Genomic DNA, 17559 nt, shown 5'->3' with positions numbered 1-17559 from the left:
AAAATAATTTAAACTGTTTGTAATGCTTACTCTAAAATTTTAATGAGATTTTATACTGTAGACCATTATTTACCATAAGCAGATTCAATTTACAAATGCTGCAGAACTGGAGACACAGTGCTTATTAATAACTATATTAATTTACTTATGTGTTTGCACTTTATATTAAATGTATGCATACTTCTCCTGTTTTGGTTCTTTCTAAATGAATTTATAGCCTCCAAATATTAGCTGTAATAACATCAGCTTTCCCAAATGCAATTAAACAACTAAATTAAATTTGAAAAGATTGTATCAAAAAAGTCTCTTTATAAATAAGGTTTGTAAAACTTCAGTTAGTTTTAAACTAATATTAATGTAATATCTTAACATTGCATTAAGTTGCAAATATAAAAAAAAATTATATTTCCTCTGCCAAAACACCCAAAGAGGAAAAATACCTTTATCACTGAATTTACAGGAAAGCCGTTCATTTGGAATTACTGTTTCTTAACAAATGGCTTGATTTGAAACATCGCTTTCCTCTGGAGAAAATGCTTAAAACTAAGAAAAATAAGTAAATATAGCATTTGAAGGCACATCCATCAGGAAAATCTGCAGAGTAATAGCAATACCTGTAGGAAGAGAGATTATCTTTACTGTGAGCAAACTACAGCAAGATAACAGAGTTCTCAGACTTACAGTTGTTTGTTCCACACACAGTACTCTAAAATGGTCAGATCCCACACCATCTTCCAAAAATATAATAATTGAATGTCTCCAGATTGCACCCTGAAGATTAAGAACTTAACCAAGCCATGCACACAGCTGATTTGGTTTCAATCCAATTCCCTTCTCTGAATAAATTTCATTATTACTAATCTCATGGTTTTAAATTATGAACCTCATGTTAATTTCTCTTGCATTAGACAAAAACCCTTAACTGCAAAGGTTCCAACAGGGATATTCACATTGTACAAGATTCTCCATTCAAAGGGAAACAAAGGACTTAGATGTGCCAGTCTTATAAGGGAACAAAACTATGATTAATATAACACTGACTTATGCAAATACCATCTTACTTTTGTCCAAGTACTGCTACCAGGAAGAAAGAAAAAAATAGCCAGGACTTTCACACCCATCAATAATATTCAAGAGCAGTTCCCTTATAGCTACAATGAATTTCATAATAATACAGACTTTCTAAACCTATTGGGAGAGTAATTATTTTTACTACCATTTATGATAAAAATGTAACATAAATAATATCGGGAAATACAGACCAGAACAAATTTATCGTAGATTTTAAAAAGATGATTTTTATTAAGCACAAACAGCTTTTAATACATTATCAATACAAATAGGAAAACATCTGTTTAATGAATTTGATATATCAAAGATCTGATGGGCAGGTTGCATACTGGCACAATAAAAATGATTTTTTTTTTAAGTCTTTCAAATTAAAATTACAGGGTTACCACAGTCTACACTGCAGGTACTTTCCTCACAGTCTAAAATTACTACATCACCTGGGCATAGGGGAAGCAAAGAACTAGAGTTTCATAATATGGAACTTCTAACACTTTAATTAGCACCACTCAAAGCTTGCATCAGCTGTCTAACTAAGAAGCAGCTGACAGGTCAGGTAAAGCTTTACAGCAAATTTCAGTGCAAAGTTTACAGTTCCTTTTCATAAGATACTTGGAGTCTATGGTTTCATAGCATGTTAAATAATTATGGCTTGATAGATGTACAGTATTAAGATGCTGAGAACATTTACTTTGAAAAAAAGATGAGATTTGTAACAGATGTGAAATGCATTTTAATATATTATACCAAATTCTGTAATATGCAAACAACATGCTGGATTACAAACTGAAGTCCTGTTATGAATTCATAGACAAGGTCAGTATTAGCTCTCTGGGGTAGTGGCTTCTGGTTGTCTCAGCTGCTGCTTTTTCAGGCTAACTAACTTCATCTTCTCCCTGATGTGTTCTGCTGCAGAAGCCATATCACTTGGGCTCCCAAAGTACTGCTCAGACCTAGAAAACACCAAAACCACAATAAATTATCAGTAGTAAGTCAGTACATGAATACACCTGTTAATTGGAGTAGAAAACACAAAGCAGATAAGAAAAATAGCCACTTTTTCCTCTTGTCATTTAAAAGACATCTTTAAAAAGCTTTGGAGACTTATTGATGAAGTCTTAACAGCAATTTTTTATGAAATTTTTACAAATACTCAAGGAGCCTTTCATATCCAAAAGACACTCTCAACAGAAGTTTTAGGGTGGTGAGACACTGCTGGTCTAGTGAAAGGTGTCCCTGCCCATTGCAGAGGGATTGGAACTGGATGATTTTTAATGTCCCTTCCAACCCAAACTATTCTGTGATTTGAACAGCAAGGCACCATTCTAGAAACACAACTGGATGCTTCCCAGCTCTCTCTTACCTCCCTTCTCTGGCTCTCTCCCAAGTCCATCTGACAATTTTGCATACTGTCATAATCTATGATACCTGTCTATACAAGAATTCTGAGTTTATAAAATTGCTGCATTATTAAAGGAGTCTTCACAGGTTAAGTCAACCACATGCTGTCAAATTATGCCATCTACCTCTCAAACTGAAAGGAATACATGCCTGTGTAATTCAAATACAAAAAAGAACAGCTGAAATATTAGGGAAAGCACTAACCACGCTGTCAGCAAAGAGGGTTTGAACAGAATATGTGTTTCAGAAGAACAGGTATTAAATCTTGTTACAAAGCAGAGAAGCTGTACACTTTGGAAATGGCAGTAGGACAAAGGACTTTCAGACAGGCAAAACTGGATAGAAGTTATTCTGTGCTGGGATAGACTCATTTGAGGAGGTAACTGGTCAGACTGCATAACTGCACATGGATCACAGCATTTCCTCGTACAGAGCAGAAGCCATGAGCAGGACAGGGAACAGTGACCTGAACTTCCAAAAAGGTACTGGCAAAAGTCTACAGAGGTGAACAGGCTGATGAAAACACCCCCAAGCATTTATGATATTTTGCATGTTCTTAAATCTCAAACTATTTCTAATAATGAACAAACCGTTTGCAAACTATTTGCTAAACGCTTCAAAACCAGAATGCCAGGATGATGAGCAGGGGGTCCTGAGATACAGGACAACTACCATACCATTTTTGTGAAGGGAGATATGCAAAACTCAACTGAAATGCCAGAGGGGTCAAAAATAATGTTCAGGATTGAACAGTTGTTACTATTACCAGGTCACTAGAATCTGCTTTACAGAAGTAACAAAAATATTTCAACAAACACTTCTTGATCTGGTTTTGGGTCAGTTTTTTGTTTGTTTTGGGTTTTTTCCTACAGCTATAAAATTCTCCAGTACTTTCAAACACACTATTGAAAGCACTACTAATTCAGGCCTGGGCCCATCTTCATGATTAGCACTCTGTATTGAAGGATTTACACTGCAGAACGCATATGGCATTTTGGAAATAGGATAACAATAAATTTTCATGACCAGCTTCCTGCAACTGTGTTTTTTAGGTAGTCTTCAGGTAACCCTTAATGCAGTTGCCTGACGTTACTTCATAAGGTTTCAGCCTCTAATTCATTATACTTATTTCAGACCTTTTTCATTATGGTGTGGCATCCTACATACCACAGACTTGCTCCATAGCTTGGCTGTAACTCAGGTAGAAATTAATTACAAGCTCAGCATAACAATAGATATCATTAAATACGGAGAACTGAGTTTTATTATGGCTGAGATTCCAAAGTCAACTCGCTTTTGTAGCTCAAGAGAACTACCAATTTAAAGTTAATATGAATAATTCTTGAGAAAAGTACTGTTTCGTTTAACGAATAAATCAAATATAAATTTATTTTTAATATAATGGCTTTGATAGATAGAACTGCAAATAAATAAACAGAAATCCTGTAATTCTCATCTGGTATCTTTTTTCAGGGAGAAGAGACTGGGACTGGTCATTCTGTTATTTCTGCATACTGTGCTGGTGATAAGACTGCATAAAGCTAATAATCATTCAGTGTGAAAAAGTCACTACTTTAAAAAGGCAGTGCATTAATATTAATTATTTCCCATTTTTTCATAGAAAGCAGACAGGTCCTATTTCAAATTTTATAAAATCAACGTGCTCACTTTTCTATTTCAGCAGTAAGCCTTCAGGATTCTTCTGCATATGAGACTACTATACAACTTTACCAAAGCATTATTCCAAAGGCATTAGAAACCATTTTACATACCCATCAGGATAAACTACAGGCACTGTTAGTCTGTCCAACAGTGATTTCCCAACTGCTTCAATTTCATCAAATTGATCCATTTCATAAAAAGCTTCAGGCTGCTCTGGACATTCCTGCAAAATCTGTTTAATAAAAGTAAGAAAATGCAGAATAAAGTACACACAGGATAGCATCCAGTTTTTTAAGTGCCATTAACTGTCAGAGTCAATGCTCTTTTGGCATTTCTGCTGACACATTTACATGAGATCAACTGACACATAATTCAAGAAAAGAAAATATTGATTTAGAAGACAGTTCAGGCTACCAGTGTTTTATATTAGAATGTTTTACATCATTTCTGAGAGGGAATAAAAAGCAGTCTTCCTAGACAATATTCCTGTAATAAATATGAAATGCATAAAAATAGTGACTGACATCATTAAACATACAAGACAGTAATGCAAAGTGGAAACATCATGGTCAATGAAGACTCCTTACAACAGGTTTCAAAACTAAAAACCACATCTGGCATAGAACAGGTAGGACTAAAAAAATCTGAACACAAATCTTTCCAGATGGGATTGTAACCCAATACTAGTGCTCAGTACTCTACTTTCTTCCACTTCTCACTCCGCCACTTCTCACTTTTTTCCAAAGCAACATGGATATTAACAGTCTATTTTCCACACAGACTCATTAATATATGTCCAATAATGAAAGGAGAATTAGGTTTTTGAACAAGAGGATTGTTTTGTCAGACATTAATTTACTTTTCTTTAAAATTAAGATTGCCTAAACCCAGCAATTAACTACTGCAATAATGAAAGAATGCTCATAATATGGATTGACACATTCTACTCTTCTAGGAGTTTATAAACCACTGAAATTTGATTTGGTATCAGGTAAATCTGTGGAAGCATAGATGATCTATTTCTGCTTTCAAGAACCTCCACCAACTCCCAATGCCTGCAAATTCCAAGTATCTTCCACTAATACAAATAAGAAATGAATAAAACCAAGGAGCAAAAGAATCTGAATCCATGCTCTCTTTCAATGACAGAATGAATTTATTTTACCATGTGCAAGATTTGGGGTTTTTTTTCAGTTATATGCAATTTTACTATCAATATTTGAGATACATACTCTAAACTGATTTTTTGAAGCACCACTTCACAAAAAAAAGCAGCTGTGGACAAAAAAAGGCCTCATGACTACGTTAAAGGACATTGTCTCAAATTTAAGCATTTGAAAACTCTCAACATTTTCCCCCTTCAGCAAGCTGGTACTGAATAGCAACCAATCCTCATCGCTTTGTTGCTGACTGCTCACACTCCCCTGCGCTTCTTGCATCACTTGACTGGGTGCAGCAGTGAGACATTTGGTTATAGGAGTCTGAAAACCATACCAAGGCAGAGGTGTGTTCAGGAAGAAAGCACGTACAAACCCTGCCAGGTGCAAAATACAAGATGGAACAAGACAGCATGTGTGGAAACTAAAGTGGTAAGAGCTGCCCTCATTGACAGTTTGTGAGAAGGTCATCCCATCCAAAATCCATAGAGCTTAAAGGGCAACACACCTTTAACTCTCCAAAGAACTTAAAACACCTCATAACTTTGTATCATACCTTGCACAAAGAAGCGTTCCTGGCTTTTAAGAATTATAGTCTTAAAAGACAAAGAAATGCTTTACCATCAATATCAGAGTTCCCATTTGAAATGTGCTGTTCTCCTTTTTGTTAAGTGGGCTCTACACCAATACAGGTGTATGAAAAATTATTACATTAAGTACTGAAGTAAATGGTCGGAAAAATATACATAACTTCTTTCTGCTGTTTCTAAAAAAATATTTAGAAAGGGTAAATGCACACACTGGCAACTTCATATTTCTTACATATTGTTTGCCTGAACTCGGGTAAGAGTTTTCTTAATAAAACACCACACTCACCTTTTCAGCAGTTGAATGAAATGCAACAGCTGTTTCCAGCCGGTGAACTCTTTCTTCAGAAGTCACTGTAAACTGTTTCCACACTCTGTTCAGTCTGGGAAGTGTGTCCCCTGAGGACCTTGAAGTGCATCGCAAGGACTGGCACAGGACCACTGTTGCCTGCAGTAGCTGTCTCCCATAATCGTAAGTACTCTAAAAATTGGAGGGGATGGGAGAGTGAGGGCATGTAAAACCCTGCACTTGGCCTGGCAATGAAATAGCATCTTAAAGCAACAAGAGCTGGCAAGTTTAGGGAAGCTCCACAATTTAGGTTCACAAAGTATATTGAACTAATCTGGTCTACTAGAAAATGCTGATGAAGTAAGAATAAAATTGTAATGACCAAACAGTGCTTTCACTCTTAAAAAAAATCCAATATCTGCTGCTGCCTAGCATTCATACTGGCAAAAGAGAGCTTCCCCAGAATTCTGAACAGCTGTTTGGATCTTCCAAGGGATACTTGACATCCACTGCTGAGAAAACTGTCTCCCTGACTCCACTGGCACCATGTCTATGGTCAGCCACCATCTAGGTGCCCTGCGGCACATCACTGCAACAGCAAACGACCCTCCTGTCATCATCAACTCTTATTTATCAAAAGAGGAAATTCCAGTGCAACAGGTAGAATTAGAAAACATCACATCTGTTAATTAACAAGTCCAAATTAGACACTCCAAAAAGCAGTAAACAACTTACAAAACATCTGACCAGGCGCTTTGGCCTAGCTTGTCAAAAGCAATTTTAAAGACTGTTTGAGATATATCTTCAAAAGCCAATGAACTTTGTTTGGTTGTTTGCATTGCTTATGTGAAGGTTAACTAAGGTAGTGACCTGCAGCATTGTTGCTCTTGATGGAACTGCCACATCTCATTAGGCCCATCAGCAACTTCAGCAATCAATTTCTTCACTCAGGCATTGAGGCAAACCAGTAAGACCAGTGACAGCTGTTCAATGACTGTCCATACAGATATTGATTCTGTTTAGGACAGGATGTGAAACTGCACAAACCCCATATTGCTAAAAAAAACAAAACACATTTCACCTGTGCAACATCAACAAATTTTCGATGTTTCTCCAGTAAAACTTTTGTTTCTTGAGCATCATCTCCCAGTCGGATGTGTGTCTTCAGCAGAGCATCCAACAGTTCACTTAACCATTCTACTGCCTTCAAAACAAGCCAGAGGAATAAAAACTAATACATTAAAAAGAAATTAAACCAGAAGAGTGATGTTACTTCAGTACTAGCATATACTTTTGATACAGAAAAAATTAAATGAGCGGTAACAAGCTGGTAGATCATGTATTCAATCCCCAAATATACTATTTGCAGACTTTGCTATAGCCTTTATTTTCACTTAACATATTCCCTAAATAAAACTACATTTGAACATTGCAAAAAAAGTACTGTAAAACTACCAGCCCCCATAAATTAACCCAGTGGACTACAAAGATCAGAATGATGAAATTCTGGAGGTATTTCCATACCTGAGCAGCATCCTCTTCACATTTAAATAGCTGCACCATCTGAAGCATCTTCAGTCGCCGCACATCCACCATATCCTCACACCTTAAACAGCACCACAAAAAGATTCATCAACACATGTACAGCAGACACAAAATACTCTGACATTGACAGCAATGTTTTCAAGTCAGAAACGTTAAGATACCAGCACTCATGAAAAGGTGATCAAAACTGCTAATCATGGCCAAAATACCTCATGCTGCAGACATCAATAAGAAACTTGCAATAAGTAGAACTGAGCACTCCAAGTCACCAAAATCATGATCCTCAAGATTCCTGATATGGCTAAGCTGGAGACAGTAACACCAAAGACCACTACAAGGTCTTGCAGCAGCATCCCAGGTTCCTTACCTTGCTGCACTGGTAAGCTCTGCAAAACAGAGGCTTATGTGGCTAAAACAGACTTTATCCTACTAAAATTCAGATGAAAGTGGGCTTCAACCTGACATAATTCTGAACTGTATTGTTTGTTGGGGGCAGAGTTTTCTCAGTGAATACAATGAGATTTAAAAGATAATACATTTTTCCATTTTTAGCTGACTACAGATGGTAATATCTGAACCTTTATATTATTATGTCCTTTGTTTTACTTGTCAGGAAGCATTTCAAAATCTAATTGATGTAAAAACTAACTCTAATTATCTTGCTCTGAGTTAAGCACAGTTTGCAGTTCTTTCTCCAGAATTCCAATAAAAGTGTTGAAAGTCTTCTTTCCACAATGAGACCTAAGCTAATACATTTAACAGAATGCTTTCCACTTCAATTTCAGAGCCTACTAAGTAGACAGCAAGACTCACGCTCCTGTTCAGTGCAAATGGAATTACTAATGTCAACAACAGTTGGCTTTATAAGCAAATGCAAAAGACTGTGTGCATGATCTTTCCCAAACTGGTTACAAACATAAGCTCTTCCAAAGAACAGTTTGTTAGCATGCTGCGTTTTGTTACATGTCATGCAATGCTTACAGAAAGGACATCATCTGCTCTAATAATGCAGGAAAACAGTTTATAGGTTCCAAAATCATAAATAAAGCAGCAAAATGCCCCTAAAATAAACATTACAACACAACATATCTTGTAAATAACAAGAAAGATTCAACAGAACTTGGAAAAAAAATGTCACAAAAAATACTATTGCATGCTACTGGGAGATAGTTAGTCCTTTTCCTTTTTTGTCTCTAATCCAGGCTAAATGACCTTGTTTAATCATTCACAATCTGAAAGCTGCTTCATACCTTTGTTTGGAAATATTATTGATGTTTTAGTCCTCTGACTTCCCACAATTCTGTAACCCTTCTGAGAATACAGACCAGAATTGTGTAACACAAACAGAAATGGACTACCAATCTATACAGTGACACAATGACATTCTTCTTTCAGTTTTTTATTCCTTTATTAATAATTCTTGGCATTCTACTTGCTTTTTCCTGTGTGTTTGAACACTAAAGCAATTTCTGCAAGTTTTCCAATGTTTATCTCTGAATTCACAGCTGATTCAGAATCCATTACTGTGTATACAAAGTCTTCCCTTCTCCCACGTACATCTCTTTCCTCAGTATGGAATTCCAACTGCCACTTTACTGCACAGTGACATGTCCTCTGTAGATTTTTGCAGCTGGCCCTCTAAACAAAAGTATTGCTTAAATTAATAGGATTCAGAGGGCAGACGTAAAACAGTATTTTCTCTAAGCACTACCAAAACACACAGCTCCTTACACTAAGCTCTCTAACAAAACAATTTAAGGACAGTGGGATTAATTTGTAAAATGGGCAATCTGATGCACACTAGACCTTGCTGTGGCCTAGAGGCACCTCTTTGCTCAGCCAATGCCCTTGAACACCAGGCCCTTTCCATGGACAGTACTGCAATGTCTCAGGGCTTCCAGCAGTATTACTGGGAACAGCATCTAATTCTTTCACACTGTTGAGTAGAAAAAAAAAAAGGCAGTACTACAGAAAATCCAGTACTACTACATCTTTAATTACAAATAATCAAATTTTAGAGGGAGAGGACGATAGCAAAATCCATCCTTCTTATAAATTCAACTCCCTCCAACATTTTTCATCATCCCCTACTCTGTATGATTTTCCAAAACTCAAATCCCATGTCCTAGGGTGACTGCATGGTCCTGTATCTCATCATCTGCTCATTTGAAATCTGTAATCTGTGCCTCCATTTTGTACCCTGCCCTCTCCAACACCACCTCATTTGTCTTCCTATCTTCAGGAATGAAATATCACACTCAAAGGACAGAACTTGTGATAAAGAGGATAAACAAGGCTGTTTAATACATCATTTTACACCCATCACTGCTACTGTAATTATGTTATACTCCCATCTCAAACTGCTAACACATAAAAGACACCTCTTGCATATTTTCAGAACTCCATATAAAAGGAATGTATAATTTTTGAGCATTTACAAGCACAGGAAAGCATTCAAGTACTCCATCCAGTACCAAAATATAAAAGGTGCTTGTTTTTAGGAACACACTACAACAGATGAGTCAGGGAAGTTTCTGTCCCATTCAAATATACTACAAATACAAATTACAGTTGTAATACTTCCCTTAACTGTACATGAAACAAAATGGGCTCTTTACAACAAACTAAATTGTATAAGAAGTGGCTTGTTAACACACAAAAATCTTAATTACTCAAATTGTTGTTCTTACCTTTGTTTTCTTAGCTGCATATCTTCCATCACTCCTTGGATATGGTCTACATTTTCTTTGTTTTCAATGGTCACATCTTTCCCATAGGCCCACGACGCCTGATTAGATATCTGATCAAGAAGACTTTGACCTTTCTCACGCAAGCCTTGCAAGCCTAAGTCTAATAAGAGAAAGGAAAAAGAAAGGTCAGTGATCACTCAGAATTTTGGTGGGTTTTTTCCTCAATGGAGAGAGAAAATGCAACAGAATTATACAGGAAAGAAGACTGGAACCTGGAAAATGACAAGGACATTATGATGTACTTCACTGTCCTTTCCAACTCACATTTGTCTATATTAACAAAGAACTAAGGCTTTGCTATTTTATGACCTAGCAGATAATAAGAAAAGGAATAGAAGTTGACAGCCTGTCAGCTTTTCAGCATTTACATAGCTAATTAGTGTCTTTCATCCACACAGCTACGTAATTCTTAAAATATTTATCACTGCTAAGCAGTTGTAGCCTAAGTGTTCTTCCACTGCTGGCAGAAGTTACTACTTTATAACAGATCTGATATGGCTGATACAATTTTCTACACTGAAATTTGTAAACCCTTGGGATCTGGTATTACATCTCTTATTTGGCAGCTCTGCTATCTGTTTTCCTGAAGGAATATCTCATTTATGCAAACTGTTTTATTCCAATCATACCTACTTCTACCATAAATTATTCTTCTTTGCAGGTCTTTCTCCCACAACTTAATGAACAAGCTGATCACTGTAGACCCCTTCAAACTGAAATAATTCCATATGCTTGACAGTGTAACAACCTTCTGTGTGCCATTTATTAACATATACATTCAAAGTTACTGCAAAACACCCAGTACAAGCACTCTAAACTGAGTGCATAAAACCTTAATCATCAAGGCATCAGTTCTGGAGACAAAAAGATCATCTAAACACTATAATCCTAAGTCACTAAAGAAGATTAATGGGGGAAAGAAGTTTGTTTACAGATGAAATGCATAACGGCATATAACAAATATATATATTAGGTGTAAAACATTTAAAAGATAACAGCTCCAGATCACTTCCCCAGACAAAACTACCACACAGCAGATGGCATAAGCCAGCCCAAAGTAGCTCAGCACAACATTAAATCCCAAAGTAGCTCAGCAGAACATTAAATAGTGAGGAATCAGAAGTCATAAGATCTTTTCTCCCTGCTATTTTGGTGATTTTTTAAAAAGGCATTACTCTTTCTTCCCTCTGTGACGCACTCATTAGAATGTGTGTGTCTGAAATGAAGAAATATCTTACTTACCAACACTTTTCAATTTCTCTTCCAGTAGTTTCAATGTTTGTTGAATTGATGCTCCATCTGCTGGTGCTACATCCACACACAACATTCCCAGTAAACCATCCAATTGTTGAGACAACTAAAATGTAAGAACATAAATGCTGGTATTTAAAAAGAAGTTTGAGCTTCAGATGGTTGGGTCTACAATCTTCTAAATGTTTGGAAATTTGTCATTTTCAAATTTCTCTTTGCAGCTACAGGAAATGAAAGTCAAGATGAAAGATAAATGACTCATCTGCCTCATAGAAATCCAAGAGCACACATCCCTAAATGGTGGGAGAGTAGAAGCCAAGATTCTGCTTGGTTTTTCAGAAAAATACAGGATACAAACATGACATTTTACAAAAAAGAAACTACAAAAAGTACAACAAATTTCAGTTCAATTAACTAAATTAAAAAAGAGGGGTGAAAAGTAGTTTCAACTAGTAACCTTTTTATTTCAAATAGTACTGAAATGTAAGACATATTAAAAAGTACTTCCCTCCCAAAACAAGGGGGAGCCAATTTTCTCAGTGTTTCAATTACAGTAAATGACAACTTGCAGCATTTTCCAAATGACATTATATTTCCCCTCATCACCCTGAATATTTTTCCAATGTATTCAACATTTACAATACTAAGGCACTAATTTATTGACACTGCCTTAAAAAATTAAAAAGAAACACTTACATCCTGGGCAACACTGTGGAATTCAAGTGCTGCTTGTAATAGGTTCTGCCTGAATTCCAGCTGACTGGCCTGCCTGTAACACACATCACTCAGCTGTTGCTGCAATGCTTTCAATTCCACAAGGTCCTCCTCATCCCCTGCATTTAGAAGGGCTGCTATCTGCTGATTAAGCTCAACATAAACAGCAAACCACTCCTAGAAACACAAGAAGATGAAAAATTAAAAATGCCAAATACAATTCTATTTCTCTTAAATGGTATACATCCAACTGCAGGCTAATAAATAATCAGATTGAAAAAGGACGTTATTACAGATTGCACTATCTCGCAGAGAAGGAAAAAATATTCCCGATTTCAAATCAACTCTCAATGAAGTGCTTAGTAGATGTTAATACACACATTGTAGAATAAAAAATTTAGTGCAGAAAGATGGGAATAATTCAATGCATGGCTCCTAGTCCCAGCACAAACTTTCACCAAAAAAAGGAATTTCACCATCTTAAAACAAATTCCTAATGCTTACATGTCTGTACTGGTTCTACTGAAACAAACAATCATTTTTGCCAAGTGATCAGCTATTATAAAAAGCTGTTCACAAGTTTTACTTTCAGTGACGTGATTGAAACTAGCAATAATTTCCTTAAAATATTTAGAAAAAATACTGCTGTTGACAAACTGGAAGTAATCTCTATCTTCTGAACAAAAGAGAGTCCAGGCACAAAAACTTCAAAATGATCCTTGTTACTTAATAAGGAAAGCTTTATACTATTTAATTCAAAATGTACAGATTTGTTTTTCACATGGCTTGATTACTGAATACATACATAAGATTTAGATATGTTGTCCTGTTAGTATATTTGCAGAGGAAAATAGTTCAAATATTTAACAATTTGGTGAGATTTAAAAACAGCTTGACACATCCAGATCACATTCACCTCTTGCATGACTGAGATGCCTGTAAAGTAAAATGTGTTTGCTCAACAGCTCCAATTTTGACCTTGAAGTGTCCTATGCATTTCTGTGGAACAGCACCACCTATTGGCCTACAATATTTGATTTAATTTGTATTCTTGTCTTGCTCCTATTGGGATGTTTAGAATTTTGTAAATTATGTCTTCAGCTTTTGCATCATTTATTTACAAATCATGCAAAACGGAGTATAAATATCCATATTGTGATTTTTTTTTTCTTTTTTCCCAGAGCTGCCTCTACCATCTGTTCACAGAAAAAAAAGAATATGAAAAGAGCAAGGAGGGGAACAAAGATAAAGCAATGAAAAACTTAAATTAGCAATCAGCCAAAAATTTAAGAGCAGAATAAATTTCTCATCTGTCCCAAAAGGAGCAACTATGATGACACAATGTGAAAAAAATCTTGCATTGTGACATGTGTACTATGGATACACAGATTCAGCACAATCAGTTCCCAAAAACAGCTCTTCGACACTGAACATACAAATCCATCTAAATGTGACATATAAACTATAATATGAGAAGTAAAAAAAAAGAAAAAATTTAGGGATTTTGTGTTTTGGTGGGGTTTTTTTTTTTAGTTTTTATTTTAGGCATTAAAGTAAGTAAGAGTTGCAGCAATTTATTTTGATCAAGCTCTCAGTAAAATTAAGATACCAGCAAAACCAGGTATAAAAGTGTGTTTCTCATATTTTTCATGGGAGGACTTAGGCACAGTTTTATGTGACAGCTCAAACCCATGGAGCAAGGACCTGCGCAAAAAAAACCAAACCAGTTCCAGTGCATTGCTCATGAATAAAACTACCAAAAAATTACCCCCCACCTCAAAATGCAACCACCCTCTCCCCACAAAAAAAAACAAACAAAAATGCATCCTGTGGAAATTATTTTTGTCACTTCAGAATAAATTGAAGTAAAAAAGTATCTTCAAAACAAATCAAATGTTTTTGCAAGACTCTTCAAAATACTACAATCAACATTAAACAGAAGGTGATGAAAGAAAGCAAGCATACAAACTGTCAATTCAATTATTAGGAGAGAAGAACCAGGAAAACAATGAAAGAGGAAGCATACACTAAAAATCAAAGGAAAAGTCAAAGCACATTTTTCTAGTGCTGTTGACAAAAGATGGTTTTAATCTCTGAAGAGGCATCCAAATGTAAGGCAGGACAGTGGTCTTCCAATTACTTTTTGATATAAAATATTTCTGACTTATTTCTACAAACACCTGCCAGCACCTGAGAACCAAGCTGTGTTCCATGCTGTCAGTGCTTCAGCACACTGTAGGGCTGCCTGCAAACTTGAGTGGGATTTCAATGATTTCAAGGACTGCATTTAGCTCCAGCTAAAACACAGTTCTCTGTTACAGATATCCAAGTGAAAACTAAGTAGGTTCAGTCTTGTTTTTTCGGTTAGAAATACCAATGTAACTAAAAGACAGTAAAATTTATTTTTGTCAATGAAGTAGGTAGTCTAGGGTGTTTGTGTTTTGTTTTTTTTTCCTTTCAAATTAGGATTTCAACTGCATGACATTTTACCCTTCAGAAGGTACTGATTTCCACAATGCTTGAAGAGCTTGAAGCAATGACAAGTTAGGAAAAGTGGACAGAATTGCCAGTGTCTATATCAAGGAAAGTCAGAAAAGGTGAACAGCACTGCGAGCAAAACTCCCTTTGGCAGCACTGAATATTCATAATGTAATTATAGTTAATCATCTGATGGAAAGATAAAATTCTACTGAAGCTTAGGAAGTATTCAAAATTAGAAGCAAAGGTATCAAGTTAGTGTAGTTACAAAATAGCATCCTCATGATTTCATTATGAACATAAAGTATATCTAAGGTCTTGAGCAATGAAAATCTTAAGCCAGTTTCAGCTACTGCTAAGTGTAGTCTAATAGAGATAAAAACATTAAGTTATGCACCTGAGAAGTGCAGGACTTGTCAGATATTTTGGCAGAGAGGAGAAAGTAAATTTATTCCTTCTATTCTACGTGAAAATTTAAGAACTACTGTAACATACTAAACCCGAGACAAATCACAGATAGAAATCTGCATTTTTCTACAATGGGAAAAAATTAATATGCAAATATATATAATATGACCATATTAGTTCTACAACTGCTCGGGTAATTTCCTCTGTAACTCAGAGCATCATGCACTATGCAAAACTCCTAGACAGTCATAACCAAAATACATTGCTCATAACTAACTGTACTTAGAATTATTTTGATACTTTAAAAGGGTATGGGAAATCTCACACTGTGCTGACTCTCAATCTCTTCATGCTTCTGTTGCAAAGCTTGTGAAGCTCTAATGGAATCTCCTATTCCCCACTGGGTTCTTAGCTGCTCTGATCCAGGTCCTTCAAGCCAATTGACAACCTGTCAGAAAGATAAAGATGATAAAAACAAAGTAGCAAATCAATTATACAAAAACTGGTATGAGCAGAATTTTGCAACACAAGCAGAAATTTAAATAAGCATGTTTATGAAAAAACCAGATCTTTTCAGCTCTGTAAAAATCTTGTTGTTGAATCCATTTACATCCTCCAAAGTTTTAAGTAGAAACTACTTTTCATTAACCTTAGCCTGTCAGCTCCACGAAAACAGGTGGCAGCTATGCCAAGATTTTTCAAGTAGACGATTATAATTTCATATTTCTTGTCAATAAAAGAGCTCAAAACACAGATAATGGACCTCTTGTGTTCAAACCACAAATTTTTTCTGCCGAAGTGATTACAATGCACAATTACAATTATTCAGCCTCACACCTGAGAGCTTTCTCCTTTTTTTGCTGAATAAACAAACAGTCAAGTATAGGATACATACTTGTTTCAAAATTAAACTTACACACCAACTTGCTCTATTCAAATAACAGAAACCTGTTACTGAGTTTTTGAGGCCACACCTAATGGAATTTATCTTTACAGGGTCACAGCAACACAACTTTGGACTACAGTATTGGATTTCTTTTATTGTTATTTTGAAACTATTTTTTTGATGTAAATATTACACAAAGCAAAGCAGAATGTCTCAAATTTTGGTTTCTTTACACGAATCTGAATTATCAGATGATATATAAGGGAAAGTTTCCTGATAAATTTTTAAATAACTGGGAAACAGAGATTGCTGCAATGAAACCAAGTGCAGAAGTCACCTACTACTGCAGTCCTGAAGTAAGGAAACGCAGGAATACCTCTAGATTCTGAACCTTAGTAAAAAGGCATAGGAAGGCAGTTTCCTGTCTTTAATGTTAGTTTTGTTTAAACATCAATCACAAAACAGCTTCACACAGATTTTCAGGAAACATAATACAATACACAATGTAACCCCACAACCATGAAGACAAATGAAACAGGGACTAATTGGACCATTTTCCTAGTGCTGCCAGACTGCCCTGCAACAGCAACCAAGAACAATCATCATTACAGAAGGCTACTCAACTCACTCCATCTCTGAGTCAGTGCATATCTGCCTTCCCACTGCCCTTTTTTGCCCCATGCCAAAGCACTGTTTCTGAGCATATATTCACTGTTCCAAAAGCATTCTCAGTCTTCCTTGCTTTTACCATTTCTAGGACAAATTAAGACTCTACAGTTGCAGGTTCTTTTTGTTTAAAGAGAAACTTCCTGTTGTGCTCAGCACCTCTGCACAGCTGTTATGGGTTAAATATGGAACTGACCTAGAAGTGAAGGGACCCAGATGTCCCCCTCTAAGGTCAGAGTTGCCTGGAAAACTTAGACATGGAAATGACAGTTCTCATGCAAGTCTGAAACAGTGGACAAAGCTACTGCTTTGCAGTTGCCCTGTCTGGCCAAGACCACCTCACCATTACAAGTTTCCAGCAACAACTGCATTGACTCTGCAACTGCTCAGGCCAGCACATGGCTGTTCCTGTGACAGATGCCTAAACTGAGGAGGGAAGAGTTATTGGTGACATGCAGAAAAACGCAATGTAATTTTCATAAAATAAACTTTAAAATCATTAATGACAAGACTACTGCAAGAGGTCACAATTATTTTTGTGAATATTAGAAAAATAGTAATTAACACCTCTGCCTAAGGAAGGACAAAGCCAGAGTTTATCCTAGCCTACAGAGTTACAATAACAAGCAGCATTTAGAAAAACTGGTTCTTACAAAACACCTGATGATCACTGCAGCCTTTACATTACAAAATGAAA

The 17559-nt window shown here is 36.0% G+C and overlaps 1 protein-coding gene across 4 annotated transcripts in view; it reads right to left on the bottom strand.

The window, feature by feature from the left end:
- Window positions 1–1278: 1278 nt before the first annotated feature.
- SESTD1 (SEC14 and spectrin domain containing 1) overlaps window positions 1279–17559 on the bottom strand; it is a 50384-nt gene continuing 34103 nt past the window's right edge. For all 4 annotated transcript variants that reach the window (XM_039696738.1, XM_039696765.1, XM_039696745.1 and 1 more), the window contains 9 exons: window positions 15636–15758; window positions 12407–12601; window positions 11702–11816; window positions 10400–10559; window positions 7689–7770; window positions 7246–7368; window positions 6165–6356; window positions 4242–4363; window positions 1279–2021 (listed from right to left, as the gene is read on the bottom strand). In XM_039696738.1, the coding sequence (XP_039552672.1) occupies window positions 1892–2021; window positions 4242–4363; window positions 6165–6356; window positions 7246–7368; window positions 7689–7770; window positions 10400–10559; window positions 11702–11816; window positions 12407–12601; window positions 15636–15758 (1242 nt within the window). In that variant the 3' untranslated portion in view covers window positions 1279–1891. The remainder of the gene's footprint in view (window positions 2022–4241; window positions 4364–6164; window positions 6357–7245; window positions 7369–7688; window positions 7771–10399; window positions 10560–11701; window positions 11817–12406; window positions 12602–15635; window positions 15759–17559) is intronic.

Source organism: Passer montanus, unplaced genomic scaffold (genome assembly GCF_014805655.1).
Source record: "Passer montanus isolate IOZ18808 unplaced genomic scaffold, ASM1480565v1 scaffold1, whole genome shotgun sequence".
Taxonomy (NCBI): domain Eukaryota; kingdom Metazoa; phylum Chordata; class Aves; order Passeriformes; family Passeridae; genus Passer; species Passer montanus.
The sequence above is the reverse complement of the archived record's forward strand: the minus strand, read 5'-3'. Positions and strand labels throughout refer to the sequence as shown.